At 41.3% G+C, this 24133-nt stretch overlaps 1 protein-coding gene across 1 annotated transcript in view; it reads left to right on the top strand.

The window, feature by feature from the left end:
* The window catches only part of LOC126456393 (uncharacterized), a 119291-nt gene extending 95753 nt beyond the window's left edge, over positions 1 to 23538 (top strand). The window contains exons 6-7 of the mRNA XM_050092147.1: positions 225 to 299; positions 21722 to 23538. Coding sequence (XP_049948104.1) covers positions 225 to 299; positions 21722 to 22184 — 538 coding nt within the window. The 3' untranslated portion in view covers positions 22185 to 23538. The remainder of the gene's footprint in view (positions 1 to 224; positions 300 to 21721) is intronic.
* The last annotated feature ends 595 nt before the right edge of the window (positions 23539 to 24133 follow it).

The raw sequence follows: 24133 nt of genomic DNA, 5'->3' as shown, positions 1-24133 counted from the left end.
GAAATCTTCTCCAACCATCTGTCGAGTAAATTGGTCGATAAGACGTGACGTTTCTGCAAGCTAACTGCTTGATCTCAAGGCGAAGAAGCGTTGCTTCTTATCCTCTGGTCTCGGCCGATAAACCGAGAACATTTCATTGACGCACTCTGTGTCTTCTTACACCTGTATTTGTTAATGTGAGTGACTAAGCCTGGTAACAGTGATTAATTGTTTCGATCGCTCAGGAGTATAAAGGAGGAGAAAGTGAACATGGACTACTCGGCAGGGCTGAAGAAAAGGCTGGTGATGGGCCGGGTCAGGTGAGCCACGTAGCGTCTCTTGTCTCACGGCACCAGAGAGCACGGCGCAGCGCCGCTTGCCTTGCGCGCCAGCACAACCGCCTAGCCGGAGCCACGCGGGCGCTCAAAGCTCTGCTCACATCAACAGGTGGCGATCTTCTCTTGTCGCACAGTGGAGACGCCTGCCACGCTGCAGCCGCATAGCGCTCTCACAGCGATTGTTTACCGCACTCCACCGGTCTACGCTTTTCTTGTTACTTCTCGCTTTATTTCTACTTAGCTCTGCTTAGCTTCTTGTCCGTGTCGTTGTTTATAAAAATCGGTTTTTTGCGGCACTAAAATAAGTTTTATTAATTCGCATTCAGGGTGATTATAATTAAAGTTAAACTTTGAAAAAGCTGTAGAAATGACAATGACGTCAAATTGCAACGGAATATTATCGGAAAAGGGAGAAAACGTATGGCAGACGGAAAAAATAGAGTGAAAATTGATCAATAGATGGGCTGCGTGTGTCAGAATACGTAAATGAAAACACGTTTCATGCGCACGACCCACTGAAGTTGGTATAAACTTGCTGGGTACTCGGATTTTCCTCCTTTCACGTCTGCGACGTTTGCCATGACTATATACTTATATGGATATGGTGTCTGTTCTTTCGGACACGTCCGAAAGAACAGACACCATATCCATATAAGTGTATAGTTCTGGCGTTACCGGCCATGACCTCCTTCTTCAGTGCGGATGCACGCATATTCCCCGAACTCTTACGGGACTTGGAAGAATGTCTTCCACGAGTAATGAGTGTGTTGGGGTGGGACACTACGAGTGTAGTGTGTGGACATACAAGGTGAGAATGTGAGTCTCGCTGGAGGCGTGTGCGAGATAGTCCCTGCAGGCGCACTATCATCTGTGCCCTTGGTGGCTCAGATGGATAGAGCGTCTGCCATGTAAGCAAGAGATCCCGGGTTCGAGTTCCGGTCGGGGCACACATTTTCACCTGTCCCCGTTGACATATATCAATGCCCGTGCGCAGCTGACGGTATTAATATAATTCTAATTTGCCATGCAGGATCGCATTCTGTTTGTAAAGCTGTACTACAAGAATGATGACTGTGGACACGTCGCTCTGCAGAAATTACGGACACTGAAGGGTTTGAAAAAAGGCGTTGGTCCGATGACTGCTGTGGGTCTGGAGAAAATGATTCGGAAATTCGGAAAAGACGGGTTCTTTTGGTGTGATACCTGGTAGAGGGAGCAAACTAATTGATTCGACGTCCGTGGAAGCAGTGGCCACAGCAATGCAGGAGAAGCAGGCGAGTGGTGGTGTGCAAACATGTAGTGCACGGATAATTGCCCGAACATTGGACATACCCATGAGCAAGGTGCATAAAATCCTACGAAACATCCTTCTTTGCTATCCATTCAAAGTTAGCCGTGTGCTCGAATCGCTACGTGTTGACCATCCAGCAAGAGAGACCTTTGCTTTAGAATTTCTTGCTCGCATGGAAGTGGACAATGATTGGGCGTGGAAGATTTTGTGTACAGACGAAGCCCACTTCTATCTGACAGGATATGTCAATACACAGCATTGTCCAATATGGGCAACGGAAAATCCACCCGCAAATCGACCGGTACCACTTTATCGTGCAAAGGTCACTGTGTGGTGCGGGTTTACGGCATCATTTATCACAGGGCCATGTTTTTTCGAAGAGACGGGTGCTTCCGGTCCTGTTACCTGTACCGTCACTGGTAAGCGCTATGAGTGTCTTTTGCGCAGCCACGTCATTCCAGCTTTCCAACAGATTGGATGTTGGGATGGGATCATTTTTATGCAAGATGGCGCACCTCCACACATTGCAAATCAAGTTAAAAAGATGCTGACGTGCCATTTTTGGAATGCTAGAATTATCAGCCGCCATTTATCTACAGTTTGGACGTCCCGATCACCTGATTTTAATCCGTGTGCCGGCCGCGGAGGTCTAGCGGTTCTAGGCGCTCAGTCCGGAACCGCGGGACTGATACGGTCGCAGGTTCGAATCCTGCCTCGGGCATGGATGTGTGTGATGTCCTTAGGTTAGTTAGGTTTAAGTAGTTCTAAGTTCTAGGGGACTGATGACCACAGATGTTAAGTCCCATAGTGCTCAGAGCCATTTGAACCATTTTTTAATCCGTGTGACTTCTGGTTGTGGGGCTATCTGAAAGATGTTGTGTTCAGTGTTCCGAATGGAAACTTAGCTTCGTTGAAGGCACGCACTGCGCAACACATTCTGAACATGACCCCGGAAACACTTCGATTAGTTTCGGAACATGCAGTTTCTCGATTTCAACATGTTGCAGGAAACGGTGAACAGCATATTGAATATGTTTTGCGCCAGTCACACGGAAATTAATAATCCGATTTGATTGTCATTGATGCTTTTTATGCAGTTTTTGTCAACAGGAGAATTAAAAACCGATGTGCGTGATGCTTTTTATGCGGTTTTTGGCCTCAGGACGATTAAAAACCGATTTTTCCTATCCGATGTCATATGACCTCGACGTGGTGGACGGGTTTAAGTAACTAACAGTATACACCTGTACAACCATGCACACTGAGTAGTACAGTTTGTTTAACGTCAAACATACACCTTAGGCATTTTTGTATGATCTTTTTTCATTTGTAGTCGACCACTATTAAATTATGATGTTTACAGCGCCATCTATTGCTACATTTTGTAGCTATTTATATTTCTTCTACCATACGTTTTCCCCCGTATCCTATAACATTCCGTTGCAATTTGACGTCATTCGTTCTACAGATGTTTGGAAGGTTATTTATAATCACCCTGTATATCTACAATATGAAAGTTCCAGTAATTCAGCCAGTGTATATGTATTTAATATCTCAGGAACACGTAAAACAGGCGTAATATTTTCGAAAAAAGCTATAATTGAGTCCGGTATAGTCTTTATCTTTCTGCCATCTCTTTCTCGTAACGCATTCACGAAAACTAAAAGTAAGTTTGTTAACCCGTATCACGTCTTTGCAAAATAAAATGAGGAAAGAGCTATTAATTTTTGTTAAAATTTTCTATGGCCAACATTTGTAACATGCATTCTTGCGTGTGGAGTTGCACAATATTTCATTACTTGCGAATATAACAACCGAAGCTTCTGAGTACTAGTGTACTTCACTTTCTGCTAACTTATTTCGTTCACTGGACATTTCCTCAGACAATTTGGATCAGAATCAGCATCCATTATAGCCGATAAGAGCCAGTTACGAAGTAACAGTCAGGAAAAAAATTCAGTCTGATATTCGTATTTATCTTTCCTTTGATCGTGTAATCAACTGATCTTGAATGTTTTCTGTCTTTCTGTTAGCCTAACATTATTTCATTCTTTCTGATCTCGCTTTGTTTTCTTCTTCACAAATCTGGATTCTTCGTTTGGTTTTCATTTCCATTTGGAACCTCTCTTTCTTGTCTTTTTTTTTTTTTGCTGTTTTATCTGTAAGCACATTTTCTGTGATTCGGATTTCTTTTAAGTCCTTCTCCGTTTCCTCAAACCAGTTTGGTTGCGTTCTTTTGGTGCAAAACTAATTAAAAATTTTTTTTTTGATCTATTTGTGTTCATTCTATGGATGTGTCCATTAAAAAATCAACTCTTCCATTCCTCATCGTGTCCGAGTCTTCCAGCAGTTTGGTAAATGCTTTCATTTGTGATGTGAATTAGTGTGTTGTGGAATCTGGGTCCAAGGATTTTTCTTAATTTCTTCCTTTCTTTGATCTTCAGGCCACCAACTGAGCCACGATTGCTTATGGACGATATTTCGGCTATATATAGGGCTTTCAGTTTGATTATATTTCGGCAGTGTCTTATTTTTGCTTTCCATGAGAGGAACTTTTTGTTATATGTCTTTATGATGAGCGGGAAGGCCATTTCATTGCTTTTCCTCGACGGCATTCCAGCTAATCCGTTCTCCAAGATATTTGAACTATTTGACGAACTCTATTTTTTGTTCTCCCACTTTAAAATATTTTGGTGAGTTTTTCATGTTTGTCGTTCTATTGGCCTTCTCAAAGGTGATCTTGAGACGTATTTTTTCAGCTTGTTTTTTTAGTTCGATAGTCTGTTCTTTCGCTTCTTCTCAAGTGTCGGCCAGTAGAGCCATATCATCTGCAAAGGCTTGACAATTGACTTTGATATTATTATTATTGTTTCTTTACTTTCTCAGACGTTAAGTCTGGTTAAAAATGGGACGTGACGCGGACCTTGATCAAGCGTCACTTCCTTTTAACTGTACGGTATATGTTATATTGCATTTAGGAACTTTCGGGTAATTGAACATGTATCAATAATTACGGATTTCTGTAATTGTATATATAAGTTTGGATGTAGCTGTATTGTATTGATGTACTGGTGGATATTGTGTGGTATGACTCCTGCAGTTGATAGTATAATTGGTATAATGTCAACTTTATTCTGATGCCACATGTCCTTGACTTCCTCAGCCAGTTGGATGTAGGAGGGGCGTTCAGAAAGTAAGCTCCGATCGGTCGCGAAATGGAAACGACTATGAAAATCCGATAAAGCTTTGCACAGATGTGTTGAGTAGTGTCTCTAGTATAACCCCAGTTAGCATCACGTCGCTCTTCTCATTTCTGAGCTCGCAGTGAGTGCGTAAAGATGTCTAGAAAATAGTGTCTGCCGCAAAGTACGAGGGCCTGGTGAGAAATTTCGCCTGAAGCTATGCAGCTAACATTACATAACTGTCGTGCTGTTTCTTCTTCAAGACAATTCTCAGCCGCATTCTGCAGGGGCAATGAAGATGCTCCTGCATCGTTTTCAAATGGAAATGTAAGATTACCCACAATACAGTCCGCAATTGTCTCCCCCTGAGTTTCATCTCTGGTCACATGAACCGCTGTCTTTGAAGACAACATTTTGACACAGACAACGAGGTGTAGGCCAGCGTGGAGAATTGGCGGAAAGCACTGGCGGCTGCCTTCTATGATGAGGCTATTGAAAAGTTGGTACAACGCTATGACAAAAGTCTTAGTCAGAACGGCGACTACGTAGAGAAGTAGCTGAAAGGTGTAGCTAATTGTTACAAGTAAAACATTTCTGATGTTCACTGTGGTTTCAATTTGGCAATCAATCGGAGCTTACTTTCTGAACAGGCCTCGTATTTTTCAATTTTTTTCTCCTGTTTTCTTTTGTATATTTGTTGTATTGGGTATGGATATTTCGATTAGTTGTGTTAATTTCTTCTTTTTATTGGTGAGTATGATGTCAGGTTTGTTATGTGGTGTTGTTTTATCTGTTGTAATGGTTCTGTTTCAGTATAATTCGTATTCATTATTCTCCAGTACATTTTGTGGTGCATACTTGTATGTGGGAACGTGTTGTTTTATAAGTTTATGTTGTAAGGCAAGCTGTTGATGTATTATTTTTGCTACATTGTCATGTCTTCTGGGGTATTCTGTATTTGCTAGTATTGTACATCCACTTGTGATGTGATCTACTGTTTCTATTTGTTGTTTGCAAAGTCTGCATTTATCTGTTGTGGTATTGGGATCTTTAATAATATGCTTGCTGTAATATCTGGTGTTTATTGTTTGATCCTGTATTGCAATCATGAATCCTTCCGTCTCACTGTATATATTGCCTTTTCTTAGCCATGTGTTGGATGCGTCTTGATCGATGTGTGGCTGTGTTAGATGATACGGGTGCTTGCCATGTAGTGTTTTCTTTTTCCAATTTACTTTCTTCGTATCTGTTGATGTTACGTGATCTAAAGGGTTGTAAAGGTGGTTATGAAATTGCAGTGGTGTAGCCGATGTATTTATATGAGTGACTGCTTTGTGTATTTTGCTAGTTTCTGCTCGTTCTAGAAAGAATTTTCTTAAATTGTCTACCTGTCCATAATGTAGGTTTTTATGTCGATGAATCCCCTTCCTCCTTCCTTTCTGCTTAATGTGAATCTTTCTGTTGCTGAATGTATGTGATGTATTCTATATTTGTGGCATTGTGAACGTGTAAGTGTATTGAGTGCTTCTAGGTCTGTATTACTCCATTTCACTACTCCAAATGAGTAGGTCAATATTGGCATAGCATAAGTATTTATAGCTTTTGTCTTGTTTCTTGCTGTCAATTCGGTTTTCAGTATTTTTGTTAGCCTTTGTCTATATTTTTCTTTTAGTTGTTCTTTAATATTTGTATTATCTATTCCTATTTTTTGTCTGTATCCTAGATATTTATAGGCATCTGTTTTTTCCATCGCTTCTATGGAGTCACTGTGGTTATTCAATATGTAATCTTCTTGTTTAGTGTGTTTTCCCTTGACTATGCTATTTTTCTTACATTTGTCTGTTCCAAAAGCCATATTTATATCATTGCTGAATACTTCTGTTATCTTTAGTAATTGGTTGAGTTGTTGATTGGTTGCTGCCAGTAGTTTTAGATTATCCATGTATAGCAAATGTGTGATTTTGTGTGGGTATGTTCCAGTAATATTATATCCATAATTTGTATTATTTAGCATGTTGGATAGTGGGTTCAGAGCAAGACAGAACCAGAAAGGACTTAATGAGTCTCCTTGGTATATTCCACGCTTAATCTGTATTGGCTGTGATGTGATGTTATCTGAATTTGTTTGAATATTAAGTGTGGTTTTCCAGTTTCTCATTACTATGTTTAGAAACTGTATCAATTTAGGATCTACTTTGTATATTTCCAATATCTGTAGTAACCATGAGTGGGGTACACTATCAAAGGCTTTTTGGTAATCAATGTATGCGTAGTGTAGCGACCTTTGTTTAGCTTTAGCTTGATATGTCACCTCTGTATCTATTATCAGTTGCTCTTTACATCCTCGTGCTCCTTTGCAGCAACCTTTTTGTTCTTCATATATAATTTTGTTCTGTGTTGTATGTGTCATTAATTTCTGTGTAATGACTGAAGTTAATATTTTGTAGATTGTTGGTAGGCATGTTATGGGGCGACATTTAGCTGGGTTTGCTCTGTCTGCTTGATCTTTAGGTTTCAGATAGGTTATTCCATGTGCAAGTGTATCAGGGAATGTGTATGGGTCTGCAATGTAACTGTTAAATAATTTAGTTAGATGTGAATGTGTTGAGGTGAACTTCTTTAGCCAGTAATTTGCTATTTTATCATTTCCAGGGGCTTTCCAATTGTGTGTAGAATTAATTGCTCGGGTGACTTCATGTTGCAGAATTATCACTTCAGGCATTTGTGGTATCATCTTGTATGTGTCTGTTTCTGCTTGTATTCACCGTGCATGCCTGTTATGTTGTACTGGGTTTTACCATATGTTGCTCCAGAAGTGTTCCATGTCTGTTATGTTTGGTGGATTGTCTATTTTAATGTGTGTGTTATCTATTGTTTGGTAAAATCTCTTTTGGTTTGTGTTGAATGTTTGGTTTTGTTTCCTTCTATTTTCACTTTTTTTGTATCTTCTAAGTCGTTTGGCCAATGCTTGTAATTTCTCCTTCTTTTCATCTAATTGCTCTATTGCTTCTTGTTGTGAGATTTTACCTAACCTTTTTCGTTTTTTGTCTGATATTTCATTTCTTATAAATTGTGTTAGCTGTCCGATGTCTTTTCTCAGTTTTTCTATTCTGATCTGTAGCCTGTGTTGCCATGCTGGTTTTGTGGGTTTCTTCTGTGTATTGGTTTGTTCTGATCTCTGCCTAGTGTGTATATTTAGTGTAGTGAGTGCTCCTATATAAACCAGTAGTTGTAACTCTTCCATAGTTGTATTTTCATTTATTTTGTTGTGTATGATTGTGTTGATAGTTTTTATTGTTGTTTCGACTTGTGGGTTATTTGGCGGTCTATGCAAGAATGGTCTGATGTCTGTATTTGTGTCTTTGTATTCTATATATGTTAGCTGAAATTTTTCTTCTATATCTAATATCTTTGTCACTTTGTGTTCTATTTGTGCTTGTTCTGGTGGCTGTCTTAAGATTTCGTTTTCCTCTGATTGTTTAATTGATGCGTGTTGGTCTTTGTTTGTTTGCTCTGGGATGTTTGAGTCCATTACTGTATTTTCTTCTTCTTCTGATTGCACATTATTTTGTTCCAGTATTTGTTGTACTTGTTGTTTGATGTTTTCTAATTCTGAATGGGGTATCTTGTTATTTTTTATTATTACACGGATCTGATCAGCTAGTCGTTGTTCTGTTAAAAATTTTAATTCCGGGTATCTGGTAATAAATGTTGTGTATACTTGTGATCTGTATCCAGTTGTGTTGGTTCCTAGGTTTGTTGCTTGGTAATAACAGACCATGAGGTGTCAGTTAACTTCATCTGACCATCTCATCCTCTGTCTTTGTTTTACTTCTAGAGTGGTTGCAGGAAGCATATCCTGCAAAACACCTCTATTTGGATTTAAATCATTTTCCGTGTGGCTAGCAGTGTCGTTACCATTGCGGACGGGCATAGGGTTCAAGCATCGTCCCCGACCATAACAGCGCTTATCCGAGGCTTCTTTAGTTCTGTCCTGAACCAAGTAATCACACTAAAAGGGGGGTTAGTCTTATTAGTGGTTTGTTCTTTTCGTCGCCTTTTACGACTGGCAGAACATACCGGAGGCCTATTCTTTTCCCGGGCCTCCACGGGGTTATTATTGTTATTATTATTATTATTATTATTATTATTACTATTATTTGGCCTTTTGATCTCTGTGTCTATGTTTAACGTATCCTTTGGTCACATAAGCCACCTGAACATATGGCGTTATTCGTAACTACATCCTGGATTTCAGAAGATCCTGTGACACAAAAACATATATGCAGTGGATACGGCATCCCCAAGTTTCGATTCGTAATATGCGCCGTGGTGTAGCTGCACAGTGCAACAGTAGCAGACAGGCGCGTCATAACATGGCGTATGACGGAGAATTGCGTATGTGTTGTGTCCTTGAATTCGCTAAATCAGATTCTGTTGTGAGGGTTCAGCGACGATTTCGTACTGGCCATCAGATAAAAGTTTCAACAGACGTGGCAATGACTTGCAGTGGGTACTGGAGGCAGATGGTTTATCATAACATTTGATTTTTAGCGACAAGTCACTCTACATGTGTCTGGAAAAGTGAATCGCCACCATGTGCTTGTTTGGAACGCAGAACATCCACACATTATTGTGGAACACGTTAATGATTCATCTACAGTTACGTCTTTTGCGTACAAACATCACGCAAACTATTCTTTAAAATCACATTACAAACTTATTTTTTCATCAAGAATCGTAAACAGTTTAAATTGTTCTGAGCAATGAAAATCCTCTACGACCAAAATAACACACATGGATTTCATCATCTCTAAGCATCACTTTGAGTGTCTTTATAAGTTACAACAGTTGTGTATGTTTGTTGTGTCAAGCACTTGGATGGGTGACTATCCGGTCTGCGGGGTGTACTCAGTCCTTGCGAGGCAAACTGAGGAGCTACTTGATTGAGAAGTAGCGGCTCCGGTCTCGTAAAATGATGTACGGCCGGGAGAGCGGTGTGCTGACCACATGCCCCTCCATATCCGCATTCAGTGACGCCTGTGGGCTGAGAATGACACGGCGGCCGGTCGGTGCCGCTGGGACTTCCAAGGCTTGTTCGGATGGAGAGTTTAGATTTCTCTTTTAGATTAATTCAGTTTGTCCAGTTCCTAACCATTCCACATATGAAATGCGGTTCGGGAGGTCGCCAAAGGTTGCAGTTTCTACGGCTGCAGGAGTCTAAATGTTTTCCAGTAACAAATTTATTTATATGAAGAATTAATTGGAGGAAAGAGGGTTTTTAGTGGTATGAATGTTTCCACAGTTCGTACTTCAGATCCCTCAGCTTTACCACTGACAAAAAACTGGGCTGTTTGCGTAGCTGCATTGTCATGAGGAAAGATGATTTTCGGCTTTTTCAGATCACACACATTCTCGCATCTTTAATTTGTTAGCACACAGGAGTTGTGCTGGTTATTATTTTACCCTCTGAAAAGTAGCCAGTGAGACGCATACCTTTGTATTTCAGAAAGCAGTACTCTTTTACGTCTGTGAAATCATTTTCTCCGTATTTGGCCCATAGCTGCTGGCTTCTGCGCATTGCTTTGATTGTCTGCTAGTTTCCGTGATAACGCGGAAGACAGACTACTCGTCCAGGATTACCAGTCGGCTCAGAAAAACCGCTGCATTCTGTTACGTGAATCTCCAGACGTTCCTGAGATATTCGTCTCCACATTCTATTTTGGTTATGCAGCACCGACTAGCACAAAGAACATCTGTCAGCTGTAAATACGTTGTGACTAATGAAAATTTACAGCAAATCGGGTCTCAGGTCCAGATTTTCTCCTTTTCAACAGTGTTTTAGGAATTCGTCGTCCACTATCGTACTATGCGCTTTTAAGTGTTCTTACTTGCGGTAGCAGTTTCAGAACGTCCTTGAATTGTATCATCGTAAAGATAAGTACTGAAAGTTTCAGATGAGCCTCCCATTTCTTAACTGTTGAAAATGATGAAGCAGACTCCTCATAAATTTTCACTTTCTTTGGACGAATTACCGGTGAAACTAGTCCAATATAAAAAGAAAAGCGGTGCGGTATTTATGTTTTCTCAATTTGAACGACAACCACAACACACATGCTTAAAATGATTAAGTTTTCGTGTTAGTTAAGGTAATGGACTTCCATTCGGGAGGAATGGGTTGGAGTCTCCGTCTGACCATCCAGATTTGGGTTTTACTATGAAGGTTGAGGGGGCTGCAGTGATCGTTCCCGTCAGAGGAACACAGTCTTCTTGTATCTGAATTTGTAGCCACTACTTTAATGACCTTGTCGTCAAAGGGTCGTTATATCCTTATCTTTCTTATTTAATTTTTGGTATAAAATAATTGCTCCGACTACTCTGATACATGCCTTATTTATGTTTCCGCTCGAGACGTTTCTTCACTGACCTCTCGTGGTCGGTAAAATTACTTACAGAGTATAGTGCTTAGGCAGTTTAAAGAAATATTAACTGATAATGCACGGTAAACAGATACAGGATGCTTAAATTTCAGAACGGTTGCATGTCGCTAAAACTCGAAAATAAATTTTGACACAGAGGAACATATGTCGTTCCACGCTGACTGCAGGTATCTTCAAGAGATATTTTATCGGGTTTGTTTAGTAAAATCGTTCTTGTTATTGTGATAACTTTGATTCTTAATGTACTGATTTGTGAGTCTTAAATTAAGATTTTGATACTTAGTATGCTGTAACTGTAGTCTGTAGACTCTTTTTAAAGAGAACTGATTTTATTTTATTTATATAATGTGATTCACTTCCATTTATTTTAGCACTTTAATAATAAGCTCTCAGCAGCTTTTGCATGTCTGCCTCATCAGAAATTTTCAGAAGTTTTCAGCTTTGGTCCTCTTTGTTTTGTAGTTTCATTTAAATGTGGTTTAGCGATGATTCATGTGATTTAATATTTTTGTTTCGTGTTCAAACCATTGTACCGTAACACCCATTGAGTTCTTCTGTCTTTTTTTTATTACTGTCTTTGTAACATTCACGTAGAAAGTCTCTTGATGGCGGTGCCAAACATCAGACATCCTCTACACTAATACTGAGATATTATTGGAAGATTTTAATCATCGAATGCATCATCTTTATTGGAGAGGGCCACTGGTCTTTAAAACTCTTCAATACTTTTAAGTACTCATTAATTCGGGATCTGCACCAGAAGCTAATAACTGTATGTAAGAAATAGAATTAACCAAATGACCATATAACTGACCTACATAGCTGTCATAGATATGCTTTGAAGAGGGACGATGCTGAAAGAATGTAGAATAAAAACCAAAGCCAAAAATGACATGGCTTCACATTGGAATACAACGCGAAATTGCAGAGGCTACAAAAGTGGTTTCATTCAGAATGTGTAGGACTAGAGAGAAAAATACTAGGTTTAAACATTACAGCCATAATCAGATCTAAAATTTATAAGCGGTCGATACCACTGTACTGACAACGGCCCTCGTCTCGCCGCTAAATTTTACATGTGAAGAGGATTCAAAAGCTGATACAGATATTAAGTTTTAATCAAATATTGTGTGACCAAGACATTGAATTTATTGTGTATATGTGTGTGCGGTGTCCGTTCTGTAGAAAATGTACGACCGAACAGACACCACGCTATTCTTTGACAAAGCGGCCTTAAGTATCACATTTCCAAGGAGAGGACGACTCCAGCCACGGTCGTACATCGAAATAATTCGATGGTGAAAGTGGAAAATTTGTGTCTGACCGGGACTCGAAGCTCCGTCTCCTGCTTAACGCGAGCGGTTGCCGTAGGTAACCTATGCACAGACTCAAGGATAGCCAAGGCACGCAGATACCAGGGTCCGAGTTCCGACCCGGCACAAATTTTCAGCTTTCACTATCGAATCATTTCGATATCCTATTGCGGTTGGAGTCGATATCTCTTTTGATATGTGATATTTACAGCCATTGTATCTAACAACAGAGTGTAGTCTGTTCGGTCCTAGATGTCCTACAGAACGGACGCCAATCTAGAGGCATGACTGCCTTGATAACTTCATTGCGGATGCACAGTAGGGTCACGCATCTTGCGGAAATGTAGAACCTGAGAGCACTTGTTTCTACACTACTGGCCATTAAAATTGCTACACCAAGGAGAAATGCAGATGATAAACGGGTATTCATTGGAGAAATATATTATACTAGAGCTGACATGTGATTACATTTTCACAAGTGGTGTGAATGTGACATTTTGGTCTGGCTCCTGATTACGCCAAGAAGTGTTTAATGGTTGCACATTTTCCACGTATTCGTGTATTTGTCACTGATGTTTTTGGATTAATTTCACATTCTTGACGTAAAACACGGCAAAAAAATGCAACACTAATGATAAATTTAGGTTCTCCAAATTAAAAGTATCTCCTTGCGTTTTGTGTGTGCAGAGTGGCTAACATAGCTCTTAGTTCTGGTTTTCATGTTATCTAAGAAACATTCTTTTTGTCTGTACTTTGTCATATGCGTTCTGTGTCGTTATTTTCATGAACATATGTGTTTGTTTAATTGTGATCTAACTGGAGAGTGTTAAGGGTGAATAAAGACGAGTGCTAGGTAGAGTGACCAATGTGCAAAAAGTGGGGGGGAGAAAGAGTGAGTTGGTTATGAGATGCATAAAGGGGACTGACAGGAGATGGAGGCGAAATGGAGAGAGAGAGAGAGAGAGAGAGAGAGAGAGAGAGAGAGAGAGAGAGAGCGTGTATGAGAGAGCGAGAGAGAGATTACTTATTTTTCAGGTGATTTTGATCTGTGTTTTTGTATAATGTTTAGTCCCCAATATTTGTCTTATCATTAATGAACTGTTTGTTGCATGTTAGTGCTTTGCGTATGTGATAGTTTTCGTGAAAAGAGAGATGTCTGTCTGTACTGGTTGTTTTGGTGGTCTTATCCTTTTACACTGTGACTGGCCTGTAATATTCCAGTTTAAGGTGGTGTGCAAATGTTGAGTTGTGTGTACTACATTTCCGTGGTTTCATGTTCCTCTAATAACTTGTATCAAACATTCGACCAGTGATTACGATGTAAACTGTCGCAGCCGCCGCAATTTAATAACAATTTTTATATCTATAGCAACCTGGTAAGTTATGAGGATAAGTAAAATAAAGATGTATACTTGCGACTGTCATTGTTAGAAGACTAGTGGTAAATTGAAACTGTTTAACTTATAGCTTATAATTTTGGATTTTATCATTTTTGGACAACGTAATTCGCCTGTCTCCATCAGATCTGACGGTCTACACCACCACCATGAAAACTTCGTGAGTTTCCGACTGCAATATCAACAATTAGAACATGGCGCTACGGAACACAAACGCAGCAATGCAGCACTACGAACTAAACGCCAAATTTGTGAATAAAAACTATGACAACTAATCGAGGAGAACGAAATCAGCTGACAGGTTGAAAATATTTTAAAACGCGAATGACTTCACACAGCTAGGTTCGTTCGTCAATGTTAAGGGTAAACGTGATAAAGAGTGAACAAATTGACAAACAAGTGACAAGAAAAAGCTGGATTTCTCGCATTTTACTCATGAGGCCATGGCGGGCTGTTTAGAACTCCCTTGTGTTAAGCGCCTGCCTTTCTTATCACTTTTGTGTGAAGACATGTTATATTTCTTAGTAATGAAAAGAAAATTTCATAGTTTAGTTAAAGAAACGCAAAGAAATGAATGAAGCCGTCTGAAGAATGCAGACTCGAAAACAAACAATGACAAAATATATTTCTATAGTGAAGAAATCGTAAAAATTTTGAATTGTTTCGTCAACTTTCCTTTTAAAATTGACTAACGTACGTGAATACATTTTCGATTTTAAAGGCCTCATTCGTGTTGGCACGTAGAACAAGACAAGCCAATTCAAATCAACGAAGAAAAAAATCTGTCAGAATATTTTGTGCAAGATTACGCGTTACAGGTTCTGGTTATCACCTTGTACATCGACATTTGTGTGAACTATCAGGCAATTCTGCGTTGGTAACAACATAACTTTAGACATACAGAGACACAAATCACAAACAGTCTTTCTTATTATAACACTCATACTATGCCAACACACATGCAACGAGACATGGAGTGACATGTTATTTTTGGACATTTGGAAATTTTTAGTACGTTCCTGTGCGAACAAACTGCTGAGCTCAGCCGGCCGGTGTGGCCGTGCGGTTAAAGGCGCTTCAGTCTGGAACCGCGTGACCACTACGGTCGCAGGTTCGAATCCTGCCTCGGGCATGGATGTGTGTGATGTCCTTAGGTTAGTTAGGTTTAAGTAGTTCTAAGTTCTAGGGGACTGATGACCACAGATGTTAAGTCCCATAGTGCTCAGAGCCATTTGAACCATTTATTTGCTGAGGTCATCAGTCTCTTACACACTACTAATCTAACTTAAACTAACTTACGTTAAGGACAACAAACACACCCATGCCCGAGGGACGATTCGAACCTCCGACGGGGGGAGCCGCGCGATTTTGTTGTGCGTTCAATCCACTTAAGTCTTGTATCAACCGAGATAATGAAGCCAATATGTTTTTAAAAAATGGAATGATATACATTTCGAAATCCAATCGAAAGTTCTTTCATGTTACTTCGGCTATTAGATAAAGAGCATCTTAAGAGATCACAAACCTGCCAATTTTGATTTAACTATGCAACTAAATCTTATATAACTTATTATTTATAACATTTACTCCTTCATATATCAGATAAGAGTGAGCAATTTCACTTTCAGAGTTCAGGAAAGCCAAAGGTTTCTCTTACAGGGATTTTTTGCACAAGTGATAATTGTATTTAGGATGGAATCTTAGGGCACAACAGCAACTTATAATGTCAAATCTAAGGGGTGCTAAGAAGTTGCTATTTAGGTAAGATCGACTGACAAAAGAACTTGCAGCTAAAGCGTCTCCGATTTAGCAGCATTATATATATATAAATTTAACGAATGCTGGTCTAGGGCGATAGGATTTTCAAGCGCTATCCAGAAATTGAGGTACAAAAATTTACGAGCCTGCTGAAAACTACAGAGACCGCTGGCCATCGAGAAGTAAGGTTAGCTCAGCCGGTTAAAGCCGCTGTCGTTCTGCGTTCAACAGGCTCATAAAACTTTGACTTGCGATTTCTTGAAAGGTGTTGTAAAGGGTTTCTCCCTACAGCAGCTCTTGCTACACTTACGTTTGTACTAAGACAGTGAAAAAATGAGCAAAATTGGTAACCCGTTTTTTGTGTGCTTTGTTTGTGAAATAACCGCAGAGTGTAAGGCTGGAATGTTCTGTGAGTATTGTTGATGTACGGTAGTGTACGAGATGCCACATGCGACGCTATGTATAAATACGTACTTGAGTGGTGTCTCTCCTGTGGGATACGTCCGACAGAACGAACACGACTCACACACCGCTTCTTATGAGCAGTTACCTTAATCGCTTCGGTCATCCGGGCACGGTTCCTGACCGACTCAAATTTTCAACTTCTCGCAGGTTGCAATATATATATATATACGTTTGTTTCAGTACGGGGGTTAATAAATGAGGGATCCTACATTGCAACGTGCCATAAGTTGGAAATTTGAATCGATCAGGGACCGTGTCCGGATGACCGAAGCGATTAAAGTAGCCGTTCATAAGAAGCAGTAAACCCGGGTTTGATTACCGGTCCGGCACATATTTTCAACTTTCGCCATTGCATTACCACAATTTCCTCTGCGGCTGGAGGTCACGAATTCCTACACATCCCATCCGCCTCCTCCTCCGTTCTCTATTTCATATAAATATCTGAGTGTGATTCGTGAGCAATACAATGACTGATTTGAAATATCTTTCCGTTATGCACAGGTTACAGAATCCCTTCAAGTTCTTATTTCACTTTACTATGAGCCGAAGATGCAAGTCAGCCATAGTCAGCAGGGTGCGGTACTTGAGATCATTGCGTCTGCAAGCCAAAATCGAGTGAGCGGCAGTCCTTCCCCATCGTCACCATACATGCGACTCAACAAATGCTTGAGCACTTCCAAGTTGCTAAGGAAACATCACAGCCTTACTTATATTAAAATAACTTTTGTAAGGTGTCAGGCAAATCCAACACCTTCCATGAAAACCCTGACATGATAAGCAAATCAAGTAGTATGTCACATAGCTCCAAATAAATCGTGACATTAAATTAACCAAAGTAATACGAGTAACGAGTGAGCAAATGGAATACCACAGACTAATACAAAAATGCCTAAATGCATGTCATACCTTCCCACCGTGAGACAGACGCAGTTCCGAGGGGAGAAACGAGAACAGAAGCCGAGAGCAGAACCGTGTTAAGCGAGAAGGCCCTACGATAAGGGACGGACACCCACGTCGCCAGCTAACCGCTACGACTACACCACCCGCAAGTTTTTAGCGTGAGACTTTTTCGCGTCTCTGTTACGTTAGGACCACCCCGCAGCCAATGTTAAAAGCTAGAGCCCTCCAGAAGAACAGTATAGATCTTACGATAGCACAAAAAGGGCTACACCTCCCGCAAGTTTTAGCGTGAGACTTTTTCGCGTCTCTGTTACGTTAGGACCACCCCCCAGCACATGTTAAAAGATAGAACCCTCCAGGAGAACAGTATAGATCTTACGATAACGCTAAAAGGACCACACCAGCTGCAAGTTTTAGCGTGAGACTTTTTCGCTTCTCTGTTACGGTGCAAACTTTAAAAACATTGCCCCACCACGAAAAGTATAAAGTTTCTCATTGGATAGACAGAATTTTTGCAGGCGGAGCTTAAGGTTAACATTGAGACCCTGATTGGCAAGATGAAAACACAGCCAGATAGTTTTTTTTTAACCAACTTCGGTAAATTGTGGTAAGGAGAAGTTAGGACAGAGTTGCTTCCGAGAGGGCGAGCTGGACGGAGCTGCGCCGGCCGCCGCCCCCTGACGAACACCGACAAGGTAATGAACGCACGCGATGCCTCATTTTTGGGCGCATAAGGCATCACTCAGAACTGCAGAAGTCTCATATGTTCCCTTTACGTAATACTAGTGTCGATCGTCAATTAAAGCTCATGGTGTTCACATTTGCCACTTGAAGTAAAAATCTGAAACGCGATGATTTTTCTGTTATATAGTTATTGAGAAGCCACATCAGCCACTGTAATTTACGACAAGTTAGATAAGTAATTAAAGATAATTGAGGGTCACTGTAGACCATTTTGATAGTTTGCTCTTTTGTGAAACTTAATTTAAACCTAGATTATAGATGTGATATGGCATAGGTCATCCTTCGATCCATTGTAGAACTTGGAAACCCATTCAGGGAATATTCGTTCACATTTTTGTTGAACGCAGTTGGTTTTTACCATCCTGTATTAAAACATTTCCTTTTATCAATAGTGCAATTTATAAACGATGTTTTGTGAGTAGAATAAAATTTCCAATGGTAAACTTAACTGCTTTTTTGACGTTATTTTACCAGCTAACTAAAAATAGGAAAGCCTTGAACCCCTTCCACTAAATTTAGTTAGTATTAAGATTCTTTTACATTGAGTGCAGTGGAGCTGACGCTGAAATCATTAAGTATTTGGTTATATCATCGCTAGTCTCACTGAACTCTTCTGAATTCTACATGTCATGTGTGGTCTGGTGTCTCCTTACCAGCAACAGGTCCCAGGTTCAAACTAGTCAATTCCCTAAAAAACACGCTCAGAGCGTCGTTGCGCGAAAGTGGTAGGGAGACACGATATAGAACAAACAGACACCACGCAGAATGTTTAGACTTTGTTATAGACTTTCAATAAGCCGAGTAGTAGGTGCAGGCGTCAGCCAATCGCAGCTGTTTCTCGAATTCCGCGTGCTTGTTTTGTTGCCTGTCAGGTGGTATTTATATTTTTTCTTCATTTTTTCAGGAGTGGAGAAGGCTGTTCCAGATCCGGTACATTAAACAGTCGCAGTTCTATTCAGATAATTATCAGAGGCGCTGACAAGGGAACCGAACGAGCTTCCCTTCAGCGTTTTGATTCATACCGACAGGGTGTGCAGGGCACGACTAGGACATGAACGAACGTAAACAGGAAGACGCAACTGTCAACCGTTTTACATTAAAGTGGCCGTGCGGTTAAAGGCGCTGCAGTCTGGACCCGCAAGGCCGCTACGGTTGCAGGTTCGAATCCTGCCTCGGGCATGGATGTTTGTGATGTCCTCAGGTTAGTTAGGTTTAACTAGTTCTATTCTAGGGGACTAATGACCTCATCAGTTGAGTCCCATAGTGCTCAGAGCCATTTGAACCATTTGAAATATTCAACGCTGAACTCCAAGGGGTGTCGTATGACGTCCTCCGAGACCAAACCACGAGGACAACGACAATAGGCTTGTAAACGCGTAGTTTTGTAATGGAGAGGTCTGTGGATCGCACCTCACTGCCGGTACGTTTTTTCTTCTTTTCTTTTTCTTTCCCACGTAATTCAAACAACAGATACGTATGGTACGCTAAGAAATTGTGTGAAGACCCGAATCTTGAACCAGTTATGTACATAAATCAAGGTTTTTATTGCAACAGTCGTACTGAAAAAAACCACGCACATGCAAAAATGCAGCGTTCATTACAAGTTCTGTACATCGCAATACTTGTTGTTTTCCACGTTTCTACAGTCACTATCATCCTTATTCGTGTAGTGATCCCTAGGCTATACATTATGCTTGTCACAAATGCAGATAAAAATATAAATAAAATGACTCTACTGACTTCTGCATCCTCTTATTTCAAATACCTTACAATTTTTCTCCTTTTTCAAGTCAAAGATTATAAAATAGTAAATTAATTATTAAATATTGATAAGATTTGTGCAGTCATAATTAAAATGTTGTTAGAGTTAAGTGGGAATAAAAAAGAAGAGCTGGCAGGGAGATTCGACGCAGAGACCACGCGCTTTTGAAACAAAGTGACTACTCACTCGGTCTCCTTGAACATTAGCGACCGCACAAAGTATATAGGCATGTATAAAATTTTCAAACCCAATTTTATCGAAAATATCTGAGAGTTACGACGTTCTGTTTACATATGTTTAAGTCCTAGTCGTGCCCTGCGCTTCCTATCGATATGAATGAAATCGGTGAGGGGAAGATCGTACGGTCCACTTGTGAGAGTGGGGCAGATGGGAACCCCAACTGGAAATAAATGAGAGCGTCTTACGATATGTGGCATTCGACATACGACCAAAGGAAACCTCCCAAAACACTGATTTATTTCTGGGACATCGTCCTTCATTAACAACGTAGTGCCAGCCAAAAATTAAAATTTGGGTAAATGAAAAGTGTATATGTACTGCCCAAAGCTGAGACAAATCTGTGGTTGCGAGCTGTCGATATGATCTACAGAAAAATGTGCACACTTGTCTAAAAATATTTTTATGAATGTACTTACGTGGACATTGTAACTGCGTCTGACTTGAAGAAGTTTGAGGGCTTAAATATAATAAATGGTCTCACTGCTTCAGTACACTGATACTTCCAGATAATATGAGTTAAATTGTTCATTGGTGTATATATGGTATCAGTATTCAGTATTCGTTATTACTGGTATTGCGTATGAAGTTTTTTCACTGAGTATTTTGTCATGACATAGGCTTCGTTTTATTCAGTTAAAACATCGCCATTGGATTTTCTTGTCAATTTCTTGCTTACAGTGTGGATGCGATGTCTGCTTGGCTAGAACTTTCATCTTTATCTGCTACATACACCGCGATGCAGAGCGCCTCTCTTGCAGCGTGTGCCACTTGAGTTTGCTAAACATCTCCGTAACGCTATCACTGTTACCAAATAACCCTGTGACGAAACGCGCCGCTCTTCTTTGGATCTTCTCTATCTCCTCCGTCAACCCGATCTGGAACGGATCCCACACTGATGAGCAATACTCAAGTATAGGTCGAACGAGTGTTTTGTAAGCCACCTCCTTTGTTGATGGACTACATTTTCTAAGGACTCTCCCAATGAATCTCAACCTGGTACCCGCCTTACCAACAATTAATTTTATATGATCATTCCACTTCAAATCGTTCACAGAAGTAACTGCTACCAGTGTTTGTTCCGCCATCATAAAATCATACAATAAAGGATCCTTCTTTCTATGTATTCGCAATACATTACATTTGTCTATGTTAAGGGTCAGTTGCCACTCCCTGCACCAAGTACCTATCCGCTGCAGATCTTCCTGCATCTCGCTGCAATTTTCTAATGCTGCAACTTCTCTGTATACTACCGCATCATCCGCGAAAAGCCGCATGGAACTTCCGACACTATCTACTAGGTCATTTATATATATATTGTGAAAAGCAATGGTCCCATAACACTCCCCTGTGGCACGCCAAAGGTTACTTTAACGTCTGCAGACGTCTCTCCATTGATAACAACATACTGTGTTCTGTTTGCCAAAAACTCTTCAATCCAGCTCGTCGATCACCTACAAGGAAATGTGCGGACGTCAGTGGCTCAGATTCCTCTCCCCGGTGCGTAATTGATCTAGAGTTTAGTGCTGCTTCTATGCTGACCAGGACTGTGTTGAGACCTTCTTCGTCCAACTGTGACTGTCCTAGCCGGCCGGAGTGGCTGTGCGGTTCTAGGCGCTGCAGTCTGGAGCCGAGCGACCGCTACGGTCGCAGGTTCGAATCCTGCCTCCGGTATGGATGTGTGTCATGTCCTTAGGTTAGTTAGGTTTAATTAGTTCTAAGTTCTAGGCGACTGATGACCTCAGAAGTTAAGTCCCATAGTGCTCAGAGCCATTTTTGACTGTCCTAAAACTTTTCTCGGGCAGCGTTTGACAGATCCCACCATCCGTTCCCAGTGGCGATTTGCTTGGTTCTCCTAGACGCCAGGGCATACGGAGCCTGACGGGGGGTGTGTGGGTGTATTGTGTTGTTGCAGGTGGCTGGGCACGCGCCTCAACACGCGCGCCACCGGCTCCTACTCGTTCCAGAACGCCTTCTTCTACCTGCAGTGGCCGGACGACGCGGAGGCGGCCGCCGGCTCTTCGCTGCTGACGCTGCGCAAGACGCGCCGGCGCGCCAAGCTGCACCCGCACAAGCAGCGCTCCAAGTACGTGTGCCGGCCCGAGCTGGTGGTCGAGGCGGGCAACCACTTCGTGTGGGAGCTGGCGCCCGGCCACGGCACGCTCAACGTGCCCGCCGACGCCGCCATCCTGCACCACTACCGCGTCTGCGAGTTCGGTGGCGACGACTGCGTCAAGACGCCGTCGGTGGTGGACCGCATGGTGCACCGCTACCGCGAGAGGCTGGAGGCGCGAGTGCTGGCCCGCTGGCGGGAGCTGAGGGACCGCTGCCACCTGCCGCAGTTCCAGGTCTCCTCGGCGGCCTCGGTTACCAGCTAGCGGCCCGCCGCTACGGCTGAAGCGACTCTCCACGGCCTCACAGCTCTCCCGTCTCGCTGACAGCTGCGGGTTGGGCGTGTCGATAGGCATTTCGGCAAATGCAGGTCGGGCAGACTGGAACCAACTCAGGTAGTAACAATGCGAAGTACTGGACTACGGGAAGGTGGCCTATATACTCCGAGGGAAGACAGACTCTACCTCCACGGTGTCATCAGGAAAGCACGGAATGCACTAAAAACGGAATCCGATTATTCTAAAACAAATTACCTGGAGCGACCTGCCGACCGATTTATTGGTCTCACAAGCATGCTGTCCCAGAGTCTCCTGTTGTACGAAAGATGTACAATTGATATATGAGGCTTTAAATAACCTCTTCCCTATATAACTCGTACATTAAGTGTTGTCCGGAGCAAACCTAATATTCATGAACTGCTTCTGCTTCATATTACAAAATGTGTGTTGGCCTATTAACGACTAAAGTGACCTACAAATTTTCAATCTACACATATTATTTTCTAGTATACACTGACACTATACAAGGTCGTAAATAATTCTAGTTTCCACGCAGATACCTAGATCCTTTGCTGATACGTTTAATACTTTTTTCTTCTTAAAACAACAATGTTTGTTGTTGTTGTTGTTGTTGTTGTTGTTGTCTTCAGTCCTGAGACTGGTTTGATGCAGCTCTCCAAGCTACTCTATCCTGTGCAAGCTGCTTCATCTCCCAGTACTTACTGCAGCCTACATCCTTCTGAAACTGCTTGGTGTACTCATCTCTTGGTCTCCCTCTACGATTTTTACCCTCCACGCTGCCTTCCAATACTAAATTGGTGATCCCTTGATGCCTTAGAACATGTCCTACCAACCGATCCCTTCTTCTAGTCCAGTTGTGCCACAAACTTCTCTTCTCCCCAATCCTATTCAATACCTCCTCATTAGTTACGTGATCTACCCACCTAATCTTCAACATTCTTGTGTAGCACCACATTTCGAAAGCTTCTATTGTCTTTTTGTCTAAACTATTTATCGTCCATGTTTCACTTCCATACATGGCTACACTCCATACAAATACTTGCAGAAAGGACTTCCTGACGTTTAAATCTATACTCGATGTTAACAAATTTCTCTTCTTCAGAAACGCTTTCCTTGCCATTGCCAGTCTACATTTTATATCCTCTCTACTTCGACCATCAGCAGTTATTTTGCTACCCAAATAGTAAAACTCCTTTACTACTTTGTCTCATTTCCTAATCTGCAATAGCGTTATTGTAACCCAACATTAAGATTTTTATATTTTGACTAAAGTTCAGTCTTGATCACACCATTTATGTTTCAATGACATAGGTAACCGGTTTCGGTTATTTTTACATAACCATCATCAGACCCATGGCTCCCTTAGGATGGTAGGCGGAGCTCTCCTCAGCTGCTACGATCAGTTGACTTCGTAGCAGCTGAGGAGAGCTCCGCCTACCATTCTAAGGGAGCCATGGGTCTGATGACGGTTATGTAAAAATAACCGAAACCGGTTACCTATGTCATTGAAACATAAATGGTGTGATCAAGACTGAACTTTAGTCAAAATATAATAATCTATTGATCACTGTATTCCAAAAATGTTTACCAAAATTGTCCAACATTAAGAACTCCACGTTCTAAATCCCTACTTCTTTGTTACTTCTTGGGGTTTCCCCAATCCAGCGACGATGAATGCCGGTATGTTTCCTTTAGAAAAGGACACGCCAGTTTCTGTCTTCCTTTTTGCCGTGTTCAAGCTTGAGCGGTCTCTAATGACCCCAGTGCCGTCTTTCGCGTTATTCTCGCTTTTGCAGGTACCGCCTCCCGTAGGCAATACTCCGTCTATACTTCGCACAAAATAAGAACTTCCCTGGCAGCTGTCTGCGCTGTTGCCAGATTTCTGCTGCTCTTGGTGCTATGTACGGAAGAACAAG

This window comes from Schistocerca serialis, chromosome 2, assembly GCF_023864345.2.
Source record: "Schistocerca serialis cubense isolate TAMUIC-IGC-003099 chromosome 2, iqSchSeri2.2, whole genome shotgun sequence".
Classification (NCBI taxonomy): Eukaryota; Metazoa; Arthropoda; class Insecta; order Orthoptera; family Acrididae; genus Schistocerca; species Schistocerca serialis.
Note: the sequence above shows the minus strand (reverse complement) of the source record. Positions and strands in the feature narration are given on the sequence as shown.